Source organism: Somniosus microcephalus, chromosome 13 (assembly GCF_052327205.1).
Source record: "Somniosus microcephalus isolate GS21.2 chromosome 13, FLI_Smic_1.0, whole genome shotgun sequence".
NCBI lineage: Eukaryota > Metazoa > Chordata > Chondrichthyes > Squaliformes > Somniosidae > Somniosus > Somniosus microcephalus.
Genome location: NC_140999.1, coordinates 35,830,202 through 35,848,751, shown reverse-complemented (window position 1 = coordinate 35,848,751; position 18,550 = coordinate 35,830,202). Strand labels below are relative to the sequence as shown.

At 44.3% G+C, this 18,550-nt stretch overlaps 1 protein-coding gene across 1 annotated transcript in view; it reads left to right on the top strand.

The window, feature by feature from the left end:
- The window catches only part of acer1 (alkaline ceramidase 1), a 37,142-nt gene that overhangs the window by 1,838 nt on the left and 16,754 nt on the right, over positions 1–18,550 (top strand). The window contains exons 2-3 of the mRNA XM_086004749.1: positions 4,672–4,786; positions 7,229–7,367. Of these exons, the coding sequence (XP_085860875.1) occupies positions 4,672–4,786; positions 7,229–7,367 (254 nt within the window). The remainder of the gene's footprint in view (positions 1–4,671; positions 4,787–7,228; positions 7,368–18,550) is intronic.

The window sequence follows — 18,550 nt, the reverse complement described above, 5'->3', positions numbered from 1 at the left end:
ACAGCACAGAAGGAGGCCATTCGGCCCATCATGTCTGTGCTGGCTCTTTGAAGGAGCTACCAATTTCTTAAAACGATTTTTAAATTTTGTTTTGATAACTTCCTAAAAGGCTCCCTACTGGTGAATGGTAGAGAAACCAATTCACTACCTGTATAGAGGGGAGCACTTCAGTCTGCCAGTGGACCTACTTGTTTGCCAGCTCTTTCATCCACACTAATTTTAAAGTCCCCTTGTAATGTAAGTGAGGGCATTTTTATAGAGATAGGCAGAATTGAGATACATTGAACCATTTCAGGGAATGGTCCTGTTACATAAACAACTGTAAACTTGTCTGTACAAGAGGCAATCTGTTTAGAAGAGTTCCAGAGGCAGGAGAAGCTATTCATGGACTTCATTGGTGGTATTCTATCAAGACTCTGCTTGGTGCAAAACATAACGGCAGCATTTCTGGCATAAACCTAGAGGTCTGGCTTCAGCACTAGTGGCTCTTGTGCTTGTAATCTTGGTTTTGTAGAAGCCGAATAGTGCGGTTACATTTCTGGCATGTTACAGATTATGGAGTCTGCCTAGAATAGATCATTCTTATCCAGTCCATTTCTTTTAATCTTTTTGGACTTTACTGACTTCACGAACAAGAGATTTTTTTTGCTGTGCTGTTCCATTACTACTCTGGTAGTAATGCCTAACTAAGCACAAAGCACAGATCAACAACAACATCATTTATATAGCGCCTTTAACATAGTAAAATGTCCCAAGGCGCTTCACTGAAGTGTATTCAGACAAAATAATTGACATTAAGCCAAAGAAGGAGAGATTAGGACAGGAGACCAAAACCTTGGTCGAAGAGGTAGGTTTTAAGGAGCATCTTAAAGGAGAGAGAGGCGGAGAGGTACATATGTTCACACAAAAGGTCTTTACCCCAAAGAGCAACCTACCTCCCCTCCCTTGTCAAGGGCTATCTGTTGAGTACGCCTCCCTAAAGATATGCAACAGCTTCATTTAAATAGTAATCTTAATGATAATTAGATGGAACTGATTGCTCCCAGGAATTTCCTGATCTTTTTCCAAGAGTGCTGAGTGCGCTCAGCTTACTCATATAAAATGGGCGATAAAGGGCATTGATGTTTTGGCTTTTTCTGGAAGTGTCTCATTGCTACAATCTATGTTTGGTTGCAATAATCTAAATTCTGAATATGGGAATTACTGTGAGTGTTATGTGTAATAAACAAACCCAAGTATATCTATCTGGGAATGTCTGAGGATAACTGCCTTCTCAAGCTCCCCAAAATGTGCTAGCATTGCTCCAAAATTGTGTTTACCAACAGTCCCAGGAGCTTGTTGCTAAATGGACCTGTTCTCTGCTGCTGTTGAGACAGTTTTGACAGGAACTTCACACCAGGACTCTCAAGCTTTCTGAAAGTTACGGGGAGCAGTTAGTAGGTCTTTTAGAAACATGAAAAGATCGTCATTGCAGATGCATCGTGACTGGCTGATTTCTTTCATTCCCACAAATGAAATTGCAATTCTCACAGTCAACACTTAGAAATGCTGCTTGCTTCTGTGATTTCATTTGTGTTTTCTTGAAATATTCAAAAATAAAATGCTTTTTTCAAACACAGGAATGTCACTTTCAATGACATCCACCAGATCATAGAATCATAGAATGGTTACAGCACAGAAGGAGGCCATTCGGCCCGTTGAGCCCGTGCCGGCTCTCTGCAAGAGCACTTCAGCTAGTCCCACTCCCCTGCCCGTTCTCCGTAGCCCAGCAAATTATTTTTTTCCTTCAGGTCATTGAAGCTAATAAAGAATGAAGTCAGGCCAATGCTTTGCAGGTTTTTGATGGGTGAATTAGAGAAAAGGATAGTCATATTAGACTTTAGCAACTCATAGAAACATAGAAGATAGGAGTAGGCCATTCAGCCCCTCGAGCCTGCTCCACCATTCAATGAGATCATGGCTGATCATCCAAATTCAGTACCCTGTCCCTGCTTTCTCCCCATATCCCTTGATCCCTTTAGCCTTAAGAAATATATCTAACTCCTTCTTAAATATATTTAATGAATTGGCCTCAACTGCCTTCTGTGGTAGAGAATTCCACAGGTTCACCACTCTCTGGGTGAAGAAATTCCTCCTCATCTCTGTCCTAAATGGCTTCCCCCTTATCTTTAGACTGTGACCCCTGGCTCTGGACTCCCCGCCATCGGGAACATCCTTCCTGCATCTAGTCTGTCTAGTCCTGTTAGAATTTTATAAGTTTCAATGAGATCCCCTCTCATTCTTCTAAACTCCAGCGAGTATAAGCCCAATCGACCCAATCTCTCCTCATACGTCATTCCTGCCATCCCAGGTATCAGTCTGGTGAATCTTCGCTGCACTCCCTCCATGGCAAGAACATCCTTCCTCAGATAAGGCGACCAAAACTGCACATAATACTCAAGATGTGGTCTCACCAAGGCCCTGTACAAGCTGCAGCAAGACATCCTTGTTCCTGTACTCGAATCCTCTCGCTACGAAGGCCAACATACCATTTGCCTTCTTAACCGCCTGCTGCACCTGCATGCTAACCTTCAGCGACTGATGCACAAGGCCACCCAGGTCTCGTTGCACTTCCCCTTCTCCCAATCTATTGCCGTTCAGATAATCTGCCTTCCTGTTTTTGCCACCAAAGTGGATAACCTCGCATTTATCCACATTATACTGCATCTGCCATACATCTGCCCAATCACCCAACCTGTCCAAATCATACTGGAGTTTCTCGGCATCCTCCTCACAGCACACACGCCCACCCAGCTTTGTGTCGTCTGCAAACTTGAAGATATTACATCTAGTTCCCTCGTCTAGATCATTAATATATATTGTGAATAGCTGGGGGCCTATCACCGATCCCTGCGGTACCCCACTAGTCACTGCCTGCCACTCGGAAAAAGAGCAGTTTATTCCAACTCTTTGCTTCCTGTCTGCTAGCCAGTTCTCTATCCAAGTCAGTACCTTGCCCCCCAATCCCATGTGCTTTAAATTTACACGCTAATCTCTTATGCGAGACCTCATCGAAAGCCTTCTGAAAGTCCAAATACACCACATCCACTGGTTCTCCCTTAACTATTCTACCAGTTACATCCTCAAAAAAATTCCAGTGGATTAGTCAAGCATGATCTACCTTTTGTAAATCCTAGTTGACTTTGTCCGATCCTGTCACTGTTTGACAAGTGCTCTGCTATTACATCTTTTATAATGGACTCCAGCATTTTCCCCACTACCGATGTCAGGCTTACCGGTCTATAATTCCCAGTTTTCTCTCTACCACCTTTTTTGAATAGTGGGGTAACATTAGCTACCCTCCAATCCATGGGAACTGTTCCAGAATCTATAGTATTTTGGAAGATGACCAGCAATGCATCTACTATTTCTAGGGCCACTTCCTTAAGTACCCTAGGATGTAGATTATCAGGCCCTGGGGATTTACCGGCCTTCAATCCCATCAATTTCCTTAACACCATTTCCCTACAAATACTGATTTCATTCAGTTCCTCCCTCTCATTAGAACCTATGTTCCCCGACATCTCTGGGAGGTTATTTGTGTCCTCCTTTGTGAAGACAGAACCAAAGTATGTATTTAATTGGTCTGCCATTTCTTTGTTCCCCATTATAAATGCCCCTGATTCTGACTGCAAGGGACCTATGCTTGATTTCACCAATCTATTTCTCTTCACATACCTATAGAAGCTTTTACAGTCAGTTTTTATGTTCCCTGCAAGCTTACTCTCATACTCTATTTTCCCCCTCTTAATTAATCCCTTTGTCCTCTTTTGCTGAATCCTAAACTGCTCCCAATCCTCAGGTTTGCTGCTTATTCTGGCCAATTTATATGTCCTCTCCTTGGATCTTATGCTATCCCTAATTTCCCTTGTTAGCCACGGTTGAGTCACCTTTTTTGTTTTATTTTTATGCCAAACAGGGATGAACAAATTCTGCACTTCATCCATGCGATCTTTAAATGTTTGCCATTGCATATCCACCGTCAACCCTTTAAGTAACATTCCCCAATCTATCCTACCCAATTCGCGCCTCATACCATCGTAGTTTCCTTTATTTAAATTCAGGACCCTAGTCTCTGAGTCAAATACTTCAATCTCCATCTTAATGAAGAATTCTATCATATTATGATCGCTGCGCCCCAAGGGGCCTCGCACAACAAGATTGCTAATTAATCCTTTCTCATTACATAGTACCCAGTCTAAGATGGCCTGATCTCTAGTTGGTTCCTCGACCTACTGGTCCAGGAAACCATCCCGTATACACTCCAGGAATTCCTCCTCCACAGTATTGTTACTAATTTGGTTAGCCCAATCTATATGTAGATTAAAGTCACCCATGATAACTGCTGTGCCCTTACTGCACGTGTCTCTAATTTCCCGTTTAATGCCATCCCCAACCTCGGCATTACTGTTTGGGGGTCTGTGTACAACTCCCACTAACGTTTTCTGCCCCTTGGTATTTCTCAGCTCTACCCATACAGATTCCACTCTGCACTATAGTTGCAGTTATACAAAACCCTCAAAATGAGTACTACTTTTTATAATTTTGGTGGTCACAGAAAAAGTGTGTCACTCACTAAAGTAAAGGACAGACAATCCATTTGTTATCATTTATTATTCCTTTAATTTACAGATCAGCAATGTGAGTTTCTTTATATCTGCCCCTATAATGATGTATCTATTACATCCGTATGCTCAGAAGAGGAATAGAGCTGTGTATCTCATCTGGGTCATGATGATGTTAGTAGGTGAGTTGCACAGCATAATAATTACCTGTCAGTACATCCGAGTGCAGTCCATCACTGAAAGTCATGACATATTTACCTGGCTTATATTAATCAATAGAACGGCATTTTTATGATTTATTTCTGCCTAATTACAATATCTTACCCCACTTCCAGTACTACCAGATGAGCACACCAACAACATCTGAAAGAAATGTGCTATGGATATTTGTTACTCCAGGTCTTTTTAAAATGACAGCGTGTCTCAAGTTTTCCAAGCAAACTAATGAATGTCTTTGAAATTCCCACTGCTTGATATCTCCCACTCCCAGCTGTCCGAATACTGGAAGATCCAGCATTGGTATGTTTTGTAGATTTATGCACACTGAGCCTCAAGATCTCTTTCTTGAATTGTGCAGTGCGATTGTTCCATTTGACACATATGTATTTTTTAAGTCCTTGCTCCCATACTTACTATTTTACACTTGTCCACATTGAACCACACCTGCCACCTACTGGCGTAGATACATTTAAAAAAATCCAAATTCTTCTGAATCAAGTTCCACGATTTAGATCTTGCACTGCTGCCTCTTTTTGTATTGTCTCCAAATTTGTGCAATCTCTAAATCATGGAACTTGATTCAGAAGAATTTGGATTTTTTCTTCTAAGCCATTTATATATTAAGAATAACTAGGGCCCCACAATTGATCCCTGGGGGGACTCCAATCACAACCTTTTTCCATGTTGAAAAGTTCCCACTTATTGCTACCCTCTGTTTCCTGTATTTAAGTTGATAACTTTCCATTACTTTACCGCCATTTCACAACTTCTTACCTTAGCCATTAATCACTGATATAGAGCGTTGTCAAAAGTTTCATGGACCAGATATTAAGAGAAACAGTTGTTGCACAGTGGTACCCCCCAAAGCATTTCACTATGTTGCTGTTCTGTAGATGAAGCAGATCAGGGAGCTTTGCAAAACCAGGTGAGTAGGGAGAAAAATAAAAAGCAAAGGATTGCACTAGCTGCCCTGAACTTGGGAGAGGACCCCGAGTGCTCCTCTCCCATTCCCTCTCGTGTCTCTGGCTGTAGAATTTGGAGGGTTGACTTCTTGTACCAAGTTAGCAGTCAGCAATTTGGAGGGCCACTTCTCATCTGCATATGTTCTCGTCCACTATATCCAGCCTTTTCCTGTAAGCAGAAACAAAATGTTAGAATTTGAAAGAACAGACTTGGCGGGGCAGAAAATCCTCGGACCTGTTCCACTGCTATAATTCTGATGGAGTGAGAATCCATGGATTGTTTGGCAAAGAAAATTCAGGGCAATGTAGACGTGCATACAATTTCTAGCAAGGAGATAGCGAGATCAATTGCTGAACCTCCACCACAGCCCCATCTGAGATCAACTAATGCAGCCCAGACCAAAGACTAAACCAGGGTCATTTCTAGTTTCTAAGACTTAGGGAGGGAAATTCGGTTGCTTTGCACCTCCCGTTAGCGCCCTAAGAGGGCACTAACGGGGCGCAAAGCAACGAGCACCCGGGCGCAGCGATGTTTGCGCCGCTCGTGAAATTGACCAGACATTTTGCGGCGGCGTTAAACACCACCACTACGATCTCCTGCACCCGCAGATCGTGACGTCAGTCGAGCGTGGAGTGCCCCGGACCGGATATTGAGTGGCACCCCCTGCCTTTCTGCCTGCCGCTAGCAACGACAGGTAGAGGGGAAGGTTTTGCAGTCTGGAAGGGACTGGGGGAGCGCTAGTTAAAGGTGGCCGCTTCCTGCCTTTTTTTGTCTGCAACATTTTTGCACCACGCATTCAGAGAGAGAGAGACTTCTGGAGAGATTCAACGGTGTGTGAAGGAGTTTTGGGTACTGAGCAGCACTTTGCAGGTTCATTTTGATTTGACCTTCCTTGCATCAATTTAGAAGAGACTATGGGGGCTGCACTCTGAGCTGTTCCCCTGGTTCTCTCCATTGTTGTTTCCAGCAGAATTGATGTACAGGTCTCTCCAGGCCGAGATTCAAGACTGCAACGAGCAGGGTGTGGATGGAGAGCAAGATCAACCCTCCCCTTTAAGAACTGGCTGGCGCCTGTGTGTCTGTGTTCCATTGCTAATTGACATCACATGAGCTTCGCCAGCGCTCTGAGGTAGCGCCTCGCTCATCGGCGTTAGCGCCTTAAGAGAGGTGTGTAGCGCCTGATTTAGTGCTCCAATCACCTCCAGGGGCGATAGAAGCCAAGTTTGCAGTCGGAAGTGATAATTAGCGCCAGGCTGATAATTGCGCCCCAAACGGGGCGATACCAAATTTCTCCCCCTTAGTACCATGTCATGTGACGAGTTTACTCATTGAGTCATAAAGGTCTAAAAACAAACATATTCTGAAAATTATATTTAGAAAACTGATAGCTACAGTCCTTATTTAATTTGAATGATAGTTTTTTCAATCTATCCTCATAATAGGATTTTTCTCTGCATACTACCACATGACTCTGAGTTACTTTGGTCAGTTACTAGATGAACTATCCATCCTGTGGGTGTTGGCGATTGGTTACATGCTGTGGTTTCCCAGGAGACACTGGCCAACGTTCATCAAAGGCAGGTAATGAGTGGGGTTTTTTTTTAATTAAAATTTCTTAACACTCAAATGTACAAACCCAGCAAAAGACTTGCATTTATACAGCACCTTTCACAACCACCGGACATCTCAAAGCGCTTTACAGCCAATGAAGTGCGTTTGGAGTATAGTCACTGTTGTAATGTAGGAAACGTGGCAGCCAATTTGCACACAGCAAGCTCCCACAAACAGCAACATGATAATGACCAGATAATCTGTTTTTGTTATATTGATTGAGGGATAAATATTGGCCAGGAGACCAGGGATAACTCCCCTACTCTTCTTCGAAATAGTGCCACGGGATCTTTTACATTCACCTGAGAGAGTAGACGGGGCCTCGGTTTAATGTCTCATCCAAAAGAAGGCACCTCCGACAGTGCATCACTCCCTCAGCACTGCACTGGAGTGTCAGCCTAGCTTTATGTGCTCAAGTCCCTGGAGTGGGACTTGAACCCACAACCTTCTGACTCAGAGGCAAGTGTGCTACCCACTTTTTTTTAAATTAATATACTTTATTGAACATTAAGAACATTTGCAACATCGTGATCATTTCATCGTATGATACAAATCAATTCCGCCACTCTGCACAGCCATTCCGCCACCACATTTTAACATCAAAACCTGAAGTTTAATTTGTCTCCTGTAACATATATTAGTTGATTGTACTTTAAAAATTGGTTGTAAAATACTATCTTTAAATTCCTTTCTGAATAAAACATCCACAGAGCCTTATAATGATCTTTTAGCTTATATTTAAAATACTCTTTTAGATTGATTCTCCTCCCCTTAAAAAAAGAGCATTCTCTCCCCTTAAAAAACAGAGCATTCCTTCTTTGCACAATCACAAATCTAGCCAAACTGAACATTAAATTAATTGCCGCTCCGCTAGACTCAGGCAGACTCTCCTGCAATTCCCATCTCAAAATTGAATCCCACAGGATTCCTATTCTCGCTCTTCGGTCCCCACACAGCAAAAATGCTTCACACAACTGTCGAACATAGTACTTAAAATCATTTAACTGCGGACATAACACCAGTAAATGGGACAGAGTCTCATCCCGTGTCCCACACACTGGGCAAGTTGCCCCCTCCACTCGTCCAATCTTGCACAAGACCGTTATGGTAAAGATCCGGTTATGAGCCAATTTGAAATCCAGTTCAATCCATTCTGGACATTTAAAATTCGCCCACACTCCCTTCCAAATTCTGTTGAAGTCCAGCTGTGGGTATATACTCTGCCAAAACTCCTGACCAGCCGGTGTCTTGAATCTCCATTCTCTAAATACCTCACAGAAATCTCGAGTATTACAGTTGTCAAATTGGACCAACTCTCCCCCTTTCACCAGTACAAAGCTTGGAAAAGCAGGACACATTTTACTTCCTTTGGAGATTTCTGCATTTATTTCTTCCATCCAATCCTGTGGCATTGCCCTCTCAATCTTCTCATACATGATCCCTATTGCTTTTTCCTCTACCTCCTGATCCTCCTCCCACACCATGTCCCTCACTATCGCTTCCGACAACCAACCTGGAATTACCTCGTATAATACATCTTTCACACATATAATACCAGCTTTTATAAAAGCTTGATTAAATAAAACCTCTCCTTCAATGTTGACCCACCTGTTCAAAAATAAGGGCTGTTCTAAAAATTCCTCAGCCCCCTTGGGCATAAATTGCACACTTTTTAAAAATTGGGCCCAAGTCTCTACACCCCCTTATAAAACCTAGGGAGAAGTTTAATCGATTTCAAAAATATATTATTGTATTCCATATACAATATCCCCTGCCCTCCTATCCCACTTCGTTTTAAAAAATGCTCAAAACAACTCTTCCAAAAACTTGTATTTGACTTCTGAAGAAATTTCTTCACCCATTTGATTCTAAAGGATTTTTTCTTCAAATCAATATTTGGGAAATTGAGTCCTCCCTGATTTCTCCGTCCAATGATGGTATTGTAAGCCACCAAGGCTGGTTTCCCTTCCCATAAAAACCTCACACAAGCCTCTCGGATGGACTTTTCCGCCCACTCGGGAATATCCTCCACCGTCAATAAGTACCATAGTTTAGATAGCAGGAGAGCAGACACCACTGTCACTCTTCCTTGCACTTTCAACCACCTTCTTTCCCATCTTCCCAAAATCTTTAATTTTCATAACCTTCGGTTCCCAATTTAATCGATCCACTTCATCCCTGTCTTTCTTGCACCCCCAGAACTTCCAAAACCTCCACCACCTTAAAGGGACTTTCCCCCAACCATTCCCCCTACCCCTCCCTGCAACCAGGCATTGGGACTTACTATAATTCACTCTGGCACCTGAAGCTCTACAATATTCCTCCACTACATCCATAGCTTTCCTCACTGACTCTCCATTTCTCAATGTTAAGGTTGTGTCATCTGCATATTGGTGTATCACCGACACCAGCCCAGAACTGGGAACCACAATCCCAACTACACCTTGTTTCTTTCGCATCATGTAACCTAATGGTTCTGCTACCAATGTGTACAACAATGGGGACAGGGGACAACCCTGTCTCACTGATCTCTGTATCGGAAAATACTTGGATAAAAAACCATTACATTTAACACAGCTAAATATGTTTGAATAAAAAATCCTAATCCACTGAATGAAATTTTCCCTGAAACCAAATGCTTCCAAAACCTTCAATAAAAACTCATGAGAGACCCTATCAAAGGCTTTCTCTTGTTCTATCTTTAATACATAAGCCTCCCTCCCACTCTCTTCCATGAGCTCTATTGCATCTCGGATTGAGACCACAGAGTCTGTGATGTCCCGGCCTATGACTCCATAGGACTGAGAGGGCAAAACTATCTGCGGCAACACCTCCTTCAAATGATTTGCCATAACCCTCGCCAAGATCTTATAATCCACATTTAATAATGTGATGGGCCTCCAATTCTTCAGATCCCGTCTATCCCCTTTATTTTTATAAGCTAAGCTTATGATACCTCTCTGTTAAGTCCGTGAATGATTGAGACACGGACTAGCAGGAGAGAAAACAAACAGATCTTTACTGGTGAAAGGCAATAACGAAACTAAACTACAGAGGCTCTCTAGCGCCTTTTATACAGGGGTGGTCACTGCCGGTACTGCAGTCTGAGACCAGTTATTCTCTTAAAGGTACATACACAACAATTCCTCCCCTTTTAGATAAACAGTACATAACATTCATTTAACAACTAAATGATAACGAATTACAATCACAATTACTGTTACTAGATACAGTGGTTAAGTTTAAGCAATTATAAGTTCAGTCTTTGAGGAGGCTTCCTGATTCTGTCTGGATAACGCCTCTTTGGGGTAACAGGTTCTTCTGGCAATGTTGAGTCGGAATCAATGTCGTTGTTTGGTTCATCTGCTTCCAATATTACCGGTTCTGCGGCAGCGATAACATTTTGCAAATCCCCGTGTCATTTCGTGGGTGCCGTATTCCTGTGGTTTTTGTTGAATTTCTGCAGCTCCCCTGGCTGCTGCTTCATACGATACTGCCACGCTGAAAACCTTATCTAGCGTCAGCTCTTTTTCTGCGAGTAACTTCTTCTGTGTTCCTTCACTCAGGAGTCCACAGACAAATTTGTCCCATAGGGTATCTGCCAGTCCTGCTCCGAACTGGCAGTGCTTTGATAGCTTGCGTAATTCCGTAAGATACTCAGCATTGCTCTCATCTTTGTGCTGAGTTCTCCTGTGGAATTTAAATCTTTCTGCTATCAACAGCGGTGCAGGGTTTAAGTGCTCCTGTAGAACAGCAACAATTTCGTTAAAACTCTTCGCCTTCGGTTTGGCTGGAGTAATCAGATCCCGCAATAGGCCGTACGTTCTAGCGCCCATTAAGTTTAGCAATATTGATGCCTTTTTCCCCTCCGCTATTTCATTTGCCTCGAAATATACCTCGACTCTTTCCACATACGTGGTCCAGTCCTCTAATGTATTATCAAAAGCAGTGATACAGCCAGTCTTCGGCATCTAGCAAATCTAAAATGGCGCCTCCCGCGCTTTGCCTTCTTCCCCGATTTAACAAAATGGCGCCTCCCGCGCTTTGTCTTCTTCCCCGCTGTTGTTAGCGCTGCTTTCCACGGTTTCTTGCGCGTATTCTTTTTCTTTTATTATTTTCCCGTCGTGGAGCGGACCCTCTGGGACACTTCCCTCCCTCTTCTTAGGTCCGAACGCTGCCCGGCTTCGAAACACTGGCCGCGCCCTGTATGCTCCACCCTCTCTCTCTCTCTCTTTGCTTCCCGACTCGCTGCCCGGCCCCGTTGAAAGGCCACCCGATCGAGCTTCAGCCCGCCGCAGCCCAGGAAGGATCAGAGCACTACCTGCCACCAGCCCGATTAGCTGGGAAACCACGGACCGAGGAACCCAGCCTGACTCTGGAAAGTCGCTCCTGCAAGTTTTAAAATCGATGATTGACAGTCGACGCCCATTTCTCGAGTTTCAATGGCCTTTTTTTTCTGGCTCCGACCTTCAACAATGTCGTCGGAGCTGCTGCTGAGTTGCAGGTAAGTTCGTTTCTTACTCGTCGCCAGTGTTAAGTCCGTGAATGATTGAGACACGGACTAGCAGGAGAGAAAACAAACAGATCTTTACTGGTGAAAGGCATTAACGAAACTAAACTACAGAGGCTCTCTAGCGCCTTTTATACAGGGGTGGTCACTGCCGGTACTGCAGTCTGAGACCAGTTATTCTCTTAAAGGTACATACACAACAATCTCCTCATAGATGGGGCCAGGTTTCCCTCAATTTTAATTTCCTTAAAAACTAAGAGCAATGGACTTAAAATCTCAAAAAATTCTTTATAAAATTCTGCACTTAGTCCATCAGACCCTGGGCTTTTCCCCCCCGTCATTCCACTTATTGCTACTTTTATTTCCGCTAATCCTACTTCTTTGTCACACATGCTTCTCTCATCCTCCTTTAAACCCTCTTCAATAAAAGCAGTAACCTTCTCCATCGCCAAATTGGAAATGTCTTCTTTTGTATATAACTCTTGATAAAAGCTGCTAGCCGCCTCTAAAATCTCCCCACTTTCATGAATGATCTTCTCCCCAACTTTCAACTCTTCAATTAATGATAATCTCTGTCGCAGCTTCTCTTGCTCTAGAAAATATCGAGTGCATCTTTCGCCCTCCAATGCATCTCTAGCCTTTGCACGGAGAATGGCCCCCTTGCATTTTTCAGCTTGCAATAATTCCCACTCTTCGTTTAGCACCCGGAACTTAGTCTCAGCTCCCTTATCCCCTCCGTCAACTGCTTTACAGACATCCGTAAACCTTTTGTTTATATTCTCTTGACGCCGGTTAGCTGCCGCTCTCTTTTTCCCATAATTTTGACCTCATATTTGAAATTGTCCTACCAAACTCTTCTTTCTTTCAGGAACAAAGGTTCCTTCCGAGCATTCTTTATTATATTTAAAATCCCTTCTTTATAAGCAATTTCTTTCAGGTATTGATTGTTTAAAATCCACACCCCTGAACCGATCTTAACTCTGCTGTTCCTAATTCTAAGAACCAAAGCCGAGTGATCACTAAAAAATACTTTTTTATAATAAATCTCCATCACCTCAGAACTTAACCCTTCCCGCATTAACACAAAATCTATTCGGCTCTGTTTTAAAACATCACCCACCCAACCTGATCTGGAGAAATCCCTTTTTATGGGGTTCCGGTCCCTCCATAAGTCTCTCAAATTTAAATTTGCCATCATTTTTACAATCATCCCTCTGGAGTTATCATCCTTAAAGGTCATCTGGGCTGAAATGTCCATCCAAGATAAAAATACATTAAAATCCCCCACTATACAAGGATTTTCCACCTCTGCCGCTTCAGTGAATAACCCCCGAAAAAAACTCGCGACGCTTGCAATGGTCGTTCGGTGCATAGATATTAAAGAGATCGCAATTAAATTCCTCCATTTTTACCCTTAGCTGTAAAAATCTCCCCTCGGTGTCCTTGTCCACCAAGGCAACGTTCTCTTTTATGGACGGACTCACCAAAACAGCCACCCCTCTACGGTTATTGTTTGCACAACTTGCAAACACCTCTCCCTTCCAAACCTTCTGAACTCTTTCTAGGATATCCTCATCCCAAAAGGTTTCTTGCAGACACAACAAGTCCATGCCTTTAAAACCCTGCAACAACTGCTGCAATTTCTTCTCACCCCTCAGTCCATTCACATTAATCGAGACCAATGTAATCATGGCTCCAAAGAAGGGAAGTATGCCTGATAATCTCCCCATCGTTTAATCTCTGGCCCTTCCCTCCTCGCATGCTCCTTCCCAACTTTTCGGCCAGCTGTTGCTTTTTCCTGCAGCCTCCGACTCTTTTTCACCCCCCTGTTTGAACCTTCCCTGCTGTTTCAGCCTCTTCCTTGCATTAAGTTTGGGCACGGGAGCTGCCCTTTCTCCCTCCTTCTGCCCCTCACTAACCTTTCCCTTTCCACATGATGCCACCCCACCCCCCACTTCCATGTCTCTGTCCCCCTCTAATTCCTCACTCTCAAGCTCTTCTGTAACCCTCTGTGCCTGCTCCCTGTCAGATACACAATCCTGCTCCCCATCAGATACATCATCTCCCATAGAGAGTCTTCCTGCTATCGCGGTTTCTCCAACAGTGCCACTCCCTTCGACCTCATCTCCACCTCTGACCCTTGCTCCCTGATCCTTCTCTCTCTGGGACAATGGCGCACCTATATTGTTCCCTTCTAGCGTCTTTGTCTCGCCGATCCCATCCTGCTGCCCCTTTAAGGCTCCTGCCTCTTGCACCCTCTCCTTGTCTTGCCCCCTCCTGCTCACCGAGATGTCCGACTCCCCGTCTTTCTTTGGAGTACTTACATTTACCACGCACCCCGCTCCCGCCTCCTCTCCCCCCACGGACACCAGATTCTTTAGGGAGAGCTGAACTGTATTAAGGCTCGAGTCTGCACTCGACCCTTGCTGCCTGCTGCTGTCTTTGTTCTTTTCCACTGTACTTGGTGTGTTTTCCACCATCTCCATCCTGTTCTCTGCTCCGCAGTTTTCTGCCTCTTCCTGTGCTTTTTTCTCCTTCAATTTACCAGCTGTGTCCTCCGACTCCTCCAGCCATTCCACTCACACCTCCTGCTCCTTCTCCCATCTCCTCGTCACTCGTAGAGCTTCTTTCTGCCTCACACTCACAGCGGGTGGGGCCTTTGTGACACACCCCACAGCTCGCCGCCTTGCAGCTCAGAGCGATGTGTCCAGACTCGCCGCAATTATAACAGTACAAGTCTGGACAGTTTCTTACAAGATGGTCGTGTCCAAAACAATAATAACAAACCTTAATTTGGTTATCATGGAGTACTCGAAAGTACTGCACTCCTTCCAGTGTCTCAAATTTCATGCTGTATGGTAATGACTTCACCCCCTCTGGGAACCGCACCTTTATGTAACGGGTTCCATCTGCTACCCGTGTTCCTGGATAGTACCTCTTTATTGCTGAGCAAATTTTAATGTCCCGCGACTCCCAACTTTTTGATTAGCACATCGTATAAACTGGCAAGTTTAAGAATGAGACCACCACCTCTTCCGAATATAGCAGAGATACCTCCAAGAACTTATCGCCAACTTTCAGACTGAGTAAAAATCTTTCCACCTCCTCTCGGCCACTGACCGTCGCCTCGAACCCAACATTCGGCTTTGGTCGGCAGGCAAAGTAGCTTCCCTCGCCACAGTCCTCATGTACCGCTTGGATAATATCCCAAGCTCGTATCTCCTTATCCTCGCACTGAACCACCACTGTGTTTTCTTTTCCAAACCTCCTGGGGTCCCGGCCCAAATCTTTGGGCCTTTTTCTTTCCCTTCCAACCACAGTTTCTTCCCTAATTAAATTAATCTTGGGAACACTGTCCTCTGAGGGGCCCGGTGCTCCGGACCTCTCAGCAGCCATCTGGCTGTTTTTTATGGGCCAAAAAGGCCCTAAAACCTGAAAACAAAAACCCCAAAACCCACCACCAACTTTTTACAAACTCACTCCAACTCCCTGCTGCAATCAGGCAACCAGCAACACCTGTTCACTCCTAGCCCCTCCCACCTAGAGAGTGCTACCCACTGAGCCACAGCTGACACTGACACAGTCAGTAATAGTTGAGACAGAAAGTGCATGTCGGACATTCCAACACATACAGCCCACAATATTCTGACCAATATTTCAAATGGCCAGACAATCGTGTGCAGCACAATCCGGAACCTCCAACATGTATTCTGGTGGTGCTTCCCACCGGAAGTATAAAGACAGAAAATTACCCCTATAATTTTAAATTCTATAAATGTAGCAATCAAATCACGAACAATGCAGTAATCAGGTCATGATATAGTGTAGCATATAAAATATATATAATGCGATGCACAGCAATGATGCAACAATACAGGAGATGGGATGGGATATCATTGGGGCAGAGGAACAGGGCTTCAGAGGGCACTGAGGCTTGCCCATTTTGAACCGATGGAGGAATTCCATTGTGAAAGCACATTTTAAACTCTGCATGAGTAGATAGCCAAGGCTGGCTGTGGAAGGGGTTTAAAAGAATAAATGATGGGAGTAATTTTCCAAGTATGGAGAAGCTTACCTGCGAGCAGCACATATTTGGGGGGCACTCAATACACATCCCCCATCATCAACATCCTGAGCATCACCACTGACAAGAGGATTAACTGGATCAGTCATTGCCCACTGTTGTAGCCATGGTGCTGCTGAGGCTGGGTAGTGTACTACAAGTGGCTCACCTCCTGACCCATCTAAGGTTCACCACCATCAGCAAGGCTCAAATCAGGAGTGTGATGGGACACTCCCCAAGTCTCATGGCTTCAGGTCAAGCATGGGAAAGGAAACCTCCTGCTGATTACCACCTACTGCCCTCCCTCAGCTGATGAATCAGTGCTCCTCCATGTTGAACACCACTTGGACGAAGCACTGAGAGTAGCAAGAGCACAGAATGTACTCTGGGTGGGGGACTTCAATGTCCATCACCAAGAGTGGCTCGGTAGCACCACTACTGACCAAGCTGGCCAAGTCCTGAACGACAAAACTGCCAGACTGGGCCTGCGATAGGTGGTGAGAGAACCAACACGAGGGAAAAACCTACTTGACCTCGTCCTCACCAATCTACCTGTCGCAGATGCATCTGTCCATGACAGCATTGGTAGCAGTGACCACTGCACAGTCATTGTGGAGACGAAGTCCCGTCTTCACACTGAGGACACCCTCCATCGTGTTGTGTGGCACTACCACCGTGCTAAATGGGATAGATTCAGGACAGATCTAGCAGCTCAAAACTGGGCATCCATGAGACCCTGTGGGGCAGCAGCAGAATTGTATTCCACCACAATCTATAACCTCATGACCCAGCATATCCCTCATTCTACCATTACCATCAAGCCAGGTGACCAACCCTGGTTCATGCCAGGAGCAGCACCAGGTGTACCTAAAAATGAGGTGCCAACCTGGGGAAGCTGCAACACAGGACTACATGCATGCTAAAAAGCAGAAGCAGCATGCTATAGACAGGGCTAAGCGATCCCACAATCAACGGATCAGATCAAAGCTCTGCAGTGCTGCCACATCCAGTCGTGTATGGTGGTGAACCATTAAACAACTAACGGGAGGAGGAGGCTCCATGAATATCCCCATCTTCAATGATGGTGGAGCCCAGCTCAGAGGGGATTTAGCCATAGTGGACTGGAAACAGCTACTTGAAGGTAAATCAGTGTCAGAGCAGTGGGAGACATTCAAGGAGGAGATCCGGAGGGTTCAGACCAAACGTGCCCTTAAAGAAAAAAGATGGGACTAACAAATCTAGAGCCCCCTGGATGTCTAGAGACATACAGGGTAGGATAAAGAAAAAAAGGTAGGCATTTGACAGATACCGAGGGCTAAATACTCCAGAATCTTTAGAGGAGTACAGAAAGTGCAGGGGTGCAATTAAAAATGATATTAGGAAAGCAAAGAGAGAGCATGAAAAATTCTTGGCAAGTAAAATCAAGGAAAACCCAAAGATGTTTTATAAATATATTCAGAGTAAGAGTATAACTAAAGAAAGGGTAGGGCCTATTAGAGATCATGAGGGTAATCTGTGTGTGGAGGCAGGAGATGTCGGTAGGGTTCTTAATGAATACTTTGCGTCTGTTTTCACACAGGAGAGGGGCGAAGCAGACATTGCTATCGGGGGGGAGGAGTGTGAAATATTAGATGAAATAAACATCGTGAGAGAGGAAGTATTAAGGGGTTTAGCAGCTTTAAAAGTGGATAAATCCCCAGGCCCGGATGAAATGTATCCCAGGCTGTTAAGCGAAGCAAAAGAGGAAATAGCAGAGGTCCTGACCATCATTTTTCAATCCTCTCTGGCTTCAGGTGTGGTGCTGGAGGACTGCTAATGTGGTACCCTTGATTAAAAAGGGAGAAAAGGGTAGACCGAGTAATTACAGGCCAGTCAGCCTAACCTCGGTGGTGGGAAAATTATTGGAAAGAATTCTGAAGGACAGGATAAATCTTCATTTAGAAAGACATGGATTTATTAAGGGAAGGTCGTGTCTGACAAACTTCATTGAATTTTTTGAGGAGGTAACAAGGAGGGTAGTGCATTTGATGTAGTGCATTAGGGTCACGAAGTTAAAAGCCCATGGGATCCAGGGCAAAGTGTCAAGTTGGATTCAAAACTGGCTCGGAGATGGGAAGCAGAGGGTAATGGTTGATGGGTGTTTTTGTGATTGGAAGGCTATTTCCAGTGGGGTTCCGCAAGGCTCAGTACTAGGTCCCTTGCTTTTTGTGGTATATATCAACGATCTTGACTTGAATATAGGGGGTATGATTTAAGAAGTTTACAGATGATACTAAAATCAGCTGTGTGGTTGATAGTGAAGAAGGAAGCTGTAGACTGCAGGAAGATATCAATAAATTGGTCAGGTGGGCAGAACAGTGGCAAATGGAATTCAATCCGGAGAAGTGTGAGGTAATGCATTTGGGGAGGGCTAACAAGGAAAGGGAATACACATTAAATGGTAGGACACTGAGTAGTGTAGAGGAACAAAGGGACCTTGGAGTGCATATCCACAGATCCTTGAAGGTAGCAGGCCAGGTAGATAAGGTGGTTAAGAAGGCATACGGAATGCTTGCCTTTATTAGCCGTGGCATAAAATAC